Source organism: Oxyura jamaicensis, chromosome 25 (assembly GCF_011077185.1).
Source record: "Oxyura jamaicensis isolate SHBP4307 breed ruddy duck chromosome 25, BPBGC_Ojam_1.0, whole genome shotgun sequence".
NCBI classification, from domain to species: domain Eukaryota; kingdom Metazoa; phylum Chordata; class Aves; order Anseriformes; family Anatidae; genus Oxyura; species Oxyura jamaicensis.
In genome coordinates, this window is record NC_048917.1 from 1,498,516 (window position 1) to 1,503,976 (window position 5,461).

Consider the following 5,461-nt stretch of genomic DNA (forward strand, 5'->3'; position numbering starts at 1 on the left):
GGGAACCCCTGGGATGGGAATCCCCGGGATGGGAACCCCTGGGATGGAACTCCCCGGGATGGGACCCCCCGGGATGGGAACCCCCAGGATGGGAACCCCCACGATAGGAACCCCTGGGATGGGAACCCCTGGGATGGGACCCCCTGGGATGGGAACCCCCGGGATGGGACCCCCTGGGATGGGACCATCCGGGATGGGAACCCCCGGCATGGGAACCCCTGGGATGGGACCCCCCCTTCCCGTCCAACCTGGGGAGGTGGTGATGGAGGGAGGTGGCTCCGTGCCCGGCTCATGTCCCTGTCCCCATCCCCGCAGCATCTTCTGCCACAAGTGCGAGGGGCTGTGCCCCAAGGAGTGCAAGGTGGGCACCAAGACCATCGACTCGACGCGGGCGGCGCAGGAGCTGGCGGGATGCACCCTGGTGGAGGGGAACCTCATCGTCAACATCCGACGGGGCTGTGAGTGCCGGATCCGGCCCCGTGCAGCCGAGCGGCCGGCTCTCTGGCCGGGAGCGCTGCCCGGCTCACACCCGCGGGTTGTCCCCAGATAATTTGGCCTCGGAGCTGCAGAGCAGCCTGGGCCTCATCGAGACCATCACGGGCTTCCTGAAGATCAAGCACTCCTTCGCCCTCGTCTCCTTGTCCTTCTTCAAGAACCTCAAGCTGATCCGCGGCGACTCCATGGTGGACGGGTGAGGACGGGGCGTGGCGGGGACGCCCGGCTTCGGGGGTGCCCGTGCCCATCGCCTCCGCCCACGTCTCCCCCCAGAAATTACACCCTGTACGTCCTGGACAACCAGAACCTGCAGCAGCTGTGGGACTGGAGCCACCACGTCCTCTCCATCCCCGTGGGCAAGATGTACTTCGCCTTCAACCCCAAGCTCTGCCTGGCCGAGATCTACCGCATGGAGGAGGTCACGGGCACCAAGGGGCGGCAGAACAAGGCCGAGATCAACCCCCGCACCAACGGGGACCGGGCGTCCTGTGAGTGCGGGGCTGGGGCTGGGGGGGCCCGGCGGCACCGCGAGCCCCCGCCCGAGCCCTGCGCCCCCTCCGCAGGCAAGACCCAGACCCTGCGCTTCATCTCCAACGTCACCGAGGCCGACCGCATCTTCCTCAAGTGGGAGCGGTACCGGCCCCCCCGAGTACCGCGACCTCCTCAGCTTCATCGTCTACTACAAGGAGTCGTAAGTGGCCCCCGGCCCTGCCGCTCGGGGTGGGGGGTGAGCCCCTTCCCCGCATCCCCCACCCCACCGCACCCTCACGGCGCGGGGCTGCCCCGTCCCGGGGAGGGGGTTGGCGTGGCCAGGGGGTGCTCCCGGAGACCCCCGCCTTGATACCCAGGGCTGGGTGGGGGCCAGACCCTTCCAGAACGTCTCGGAGTACGTGGGGCAGGACGCCTGCGGGGCGCAGAGCTGGAACGTGCTGGACGTGGAGCTGCCGCTCAGCAGCGACCAGGAGCCGGGGGTGGCCCTGCTCAACCTGCGCCCGTGGACGCAGTACGCCATCTTCGTCCGCGCCATCACCCTCACCACCGCCGAGGAAGGGCGCAACTACGGGGCGCAGAGCGAGGTGGTCTACATCCGCACCATGCCGGCGGGTAAGGGGCACCGGGGGGGGGTGAGGGGAGGACACGCGGGGTGCCCACGGTGACCTCCGGGGGAGATGCTGACGCCCCGCTGCGTGCCCAGCCCCGACGGTGCCCCGGGACGTCATCTCCATGTCCAACTCCTCGTCCCACATCGTGGTGCGCTGGAAGCCGCCCACGCAGCGCAACGGCAACATCACCTACTACCTGGTGCTGTGGCAGCAGCTGGCCGAGGACATGGAGCTCTACGTCAACGACTACTGCCACAAAGGTGCGGGACGGAGGCTGGGGACGGTGCCGGCACCGGCGGGACGGGGATGTCCCGGTCCTTCCAGCCCTGCCCGTCCCTGCCCGCAGGCTTGAAGCTGCCCACCAGCAGCGCCGACACGCGCTTCAGTGACGGGGACGACCCCGAGGTGGAGCAGGACGCCGAGGAGCGGTGCTGCCCCTGCCGCCCCGCCGACGGGCAGCTCCGCATGGAGGGCGAGGCTGAGTCCTTCCAGAAGAAGTTCGAGAACTTCCTCCACAACTCCATCATCATCCCCAGGTGATGGGTCTGGGGGGAGATCCCGCTGTCAGGGGGGGTCTCCCGGTGTCGGGGGGGGTCTCCGAGCACCAGGCTGCCCCAGAGAGGGTGTCCCTTAAATAAGGGGCCGCTTCCTTAACCTATTTTCCGCTGCCTCAGGCCGCCCTGGAAGGTGACGTCCATCAACAAGAAGTGAGCTGGGAAACGGCCCCCAAAACCCCGAGGGTCTCCCCTAACCCCACCGCCTTCGGGGAGGCGCCCCAGCCCCAAACTGCCTCCCGTCCCTGTCCCCGTCTCCCCGCTCCGCAGGGCCCCGAAGCGGCGCAGGGACGTGGTGGCCGTCACGTCCCCCGCCAACACCTCCTCGGCGGAGCCGCCGGCCCCCAGCCGCGCCGGGAGCGAGCCCAAGCCCGACTTCCAGATCTTCGAGGACAAGGTGGTGCGGGACCGGGCGGTGCTGTCGCGGCTGCGGCACTTCACCGAGTACCGCATCGACATCCACGCCTGCAACCACGCCGCGCACACCGTGGGCTGCAGCGCCGCCACCTTCGTCTTCGCCAGGACCATGCCCGAACGTAGGTCCCGTCGGGGCAGCGTGCGGGGCCGGGGTGAGGGCAGCCTCCCCCCCCCCCCAGCTCGTTGATATCTGGGCTTGGTGCTCGGTGCTCTCCTGCCCGGCCATGGACCGGGCTGGTTTTGGGTGCTGGTGGCACCAGGATGGGGGTCCCGAGCCCGTTGGTGCCCCTCCGCAGTGCAAGCTGACAACATTCCCGGCAACGTGACGTGGGAGCCAGCCAGCAAGAACAGCGTCCTGCTGCGCTGGCAGGAGCCCCGGAACCCCAACGGGCTCATCCTCAAGTACGAGATCAAGTACAGCCGCGAGAGCGAGGTGAGGACCCGGCCCCGCCGTCGGGGAGCTCAGCGTCCCCCTGCCCGATGCCACGGGGGGGTGGGGATGTCCCCGCCGCCACCATCCCCACGCCCCCCAGGAGGTCACCACCGTCGTCTGCGTCTCCCGTCACCGCTACGCCAAGTACGGCGGCGTCCACCTGGCCCTGCTGCAGCCGGGGAATTACTCGGCCAAGGTCCGGGCCACCTCGCTGGCCGGCAACGGCTCCTGGACGGGGCTCGTCAAGTTCTACATCCTGGGGCCAGGTATCCTCGGGGGGCTGGGGGGACGCCAGCGGGACCCCCCGGCTGTGGGGCAGGCAGCTGGGGGGGCTGCTGAGCTGGGGGCTGGGGGTGCCACTGGACTGGGGGACCGGGGAGCGCTGGTGGGATCAGGGGATTCTGCACCGGGGGGTTCAAGGATGCTGCCGGGTTGGGGGTCTGGGGGCTTTGGGGATGCTCTGGGATGGGGGCGCCGGGGATCAGGGGGTGCCGAGGCTCTGGGGAGCTGTGGGCTCAGCGCTGGCGGTGGGATGAGCGTGCCTGAAACGTGTGGACCCCATGGGCACGTGCCCCCGGCAGCCGAGGAGGAGTCCGGCAGCTTCTACGTCCTGCTGACCGTCACGCCCGTGGTGCTCATGCTGCTCATCTCCTGCCTCGCCATCTTCGTCTTCTTCTACAACAAGAAGAGGTAGCGACCGCCCCGTGCCCCCGGGGCTGGACCCGGCTGATCCGGGGCTGGGGGAGGCGACATCGCGCCCCTGTCCCTCGTCCTTCCCCCCCACACCCCCCTATTGCACCATGCCCACCCCTCCGCCCTCGCAGGAGCAACGACGGGTACCCCAGCGGGACGCTCTACGCCTCCGTCAACCCCGAGTACTTCAGTGCCTCGGACAGTACGTAGGGACAGAGGCGTCCCCGTGGGGATTGCGTCCCCAGCACCATGGGGATGGTGCCGGTGACGGGTGTCCCCCCCCCCTCCTCCCCCCCGCAGTGTACGTCCCCGACGAGTGGGAGGTGTCGCGGGAGAAGATCACGGTGATCCGGGAGCTGGGGCAGGGCTCCTTCGGGATGGTGTACGAGGGGCTGGCGCTGGGGCTGGTGGCCGAGGGCGAGGAGACCAAGGTGGCCCTGAAGACGGTCAACGAGCTGGCCACCATGCGGGAGCGCATCGAGTTCCTCAACGAGGCCTCGGTCATGAAAGCCTTCAAGTGCCACCACGTGGTAGGCGGGCGGCGGAGGGTGGAGGGGGGACGCACATGGGAGGGGATTGGGGGGCTGCTCACGGGGCTGTGTCCCCCCCTGCCCCCTCCCCAGGTCCGTCTGCTCGGCGTCGTGTCCCAGGGCCAGCCGGCCTTGGTCATCATGGAGCTGATGACGCGCGGGGACCTGAAGAGCTACCTGCGCTCGCTCCGACCCGACGCCGAGGTGAGGGGCTGGCCGGGCACCGCGGCGCCCGATGGAGAAGGGGGCACGGCCCCCCCCCGCCCCGGGGGACCCGTGTGCGCGTGTCGTGTCCCCCCCCCGCCCCCCCCAAAGCCTCCCCTCTCTGTGCGTGGCGCAGAACAACCCCGGGCTGCCGCCGCCCTCGCTCGAGGACATGATCCAGATGGCGGGCGAGATCGCCGACGGCATGGCCTACCTCAACGCCAAGAAGTTCGTGCACCGCGACCTCGCCGCCCGCAACTGCATGGTGTCCGAGGACTTCACCGTCAAGATCGGAGGTGGGCGGCCAGCGCCCCCAGGGCTCGGACCACGCGTCCTGGCGCTCCCGGCCCTTCCTCCTCCTCTTCCTCGTCGTCCTCCTCCTCCTCCTCTTCCTCCTCTCCCAGACTTCGGCATGACGCGGGACATCTACGAGACGGACTACTACCGCAAAGGGGGCAAGGGGCTGCTCCCCGTCCGCTGGATGTCCCCCGAAGCCCTCAAGGACGGCATCTTCAACACCCAGTCCGACGTCTGGTAGGTGACGGAGCAGGTGGGGGGGGGGGGGCGGTGCCGGCGGCCCCCCCCCCCCGCCCCCCCCCCCCCCCCCGGCTGACCGTGGGGGTGCCGTAGGTCCTTCGGGGTGGTGCTGTGGGAGATCGCCACGCTGGCCGAGCAGCCCTACCAGGGCATGTCCAACGAGCAGGTCCTGCGCTTCGTCATGGACAACGGCGTCCTGGAGAAGCCGGAGAATTGCCCCGACCAACTGTGAGCTGGGGTGGGACGGGGGTTGGGGGGGGGGGGGGATTGGCACCGAGCCCCCCCCCCCACACCTCTGGCCCAAACGGAGCACGAACGCGGTGCCCCACCCCCGGGGGGGGGGGGGGGGGGGGGGTGACAGGGACCCCCCCCCGACCCACCGTGCGCCCTCTGCCCCGCAGCCACGAGCTGATGTGCCTGTGCTGGCAGCAGAACCCCCGCCAGCGCCCGTCCTTCGTCCAGCTCCTGGAGAGCATCAAGGACCACATGGCCCCC

General features: G+C 70.0%; 2 protein-coding genes across 2 annotated transcripts in view; one reads left to right on the forward strand and one right to left on the reverse strand.

The window, feature by feature from the left end:
* The window catches only part of INSRR (insulin receptor related receptor), a 7,013-nt gene extending 2,046 nt beyond the window's left edge, over window positions 1–4,967 (forward strand). The window contains 18 exon segments of the mRNA XM_035346758.1: window positions 316–458; window positions 547–691; window positions 769–983; window positions 1,059–1,135; window positions 1,137–1,186; window positions 1,361–1,599; window positions 1,691–1,858; window positions 1,945–2,134; window positions 2,273–2,305; window positions 2,423–2,688; window positions 2,866–3,002; window positions 3,103–3,268; window positions 3,584–3,692; window positions 3,827–3,897; window positions 3,996–4,225; window positions 4,319–4,429; window positions 4,566–4,725; window positions 4,834–4,967. Coding sequence (XP_035202649.1) covers window positions 316–458; window positions 547–691; window positions 769–983; window positions 1,059–1,135; window positions 1,137–1,186; window positions 1,361–1,599; window positions 1,691–1,858; window positions 1,945–2,134; window positions 2,273–2,305; window positions 2,423–2,688; window positions 2,866–3,002; window positions 3,103–3,268; window positions 3,584–3,692; window positions 3,827–3,897; window positions 3,996–4,225; window positions 4,319–4,429; window positions 4,566–4,725; window positions 4,834–4,967 — 2,644 coding nt within the window.
* Window positions 4,968–5,107: 140 nt separating this feature from the next.
* Window positions 5,108–5,461, reverse strand: part of ARHGEF11 (Rho guanine nucleotide exchange factor 11) — a gene marked incomplete at its 5' end in the record, with an annotated part of 35,985 nt that continues 35,631 nt past the window's right edge. The window contains one exon of the mRNA XM_035346453.1: window positions 5,108–5,199. Coding sequence (XP_035202344.1) covers window positions 5,108–5,199 — 92 coding nt within the window. The remainder of the gene's footprint in view (window positions 5,200–5,461) is intronic.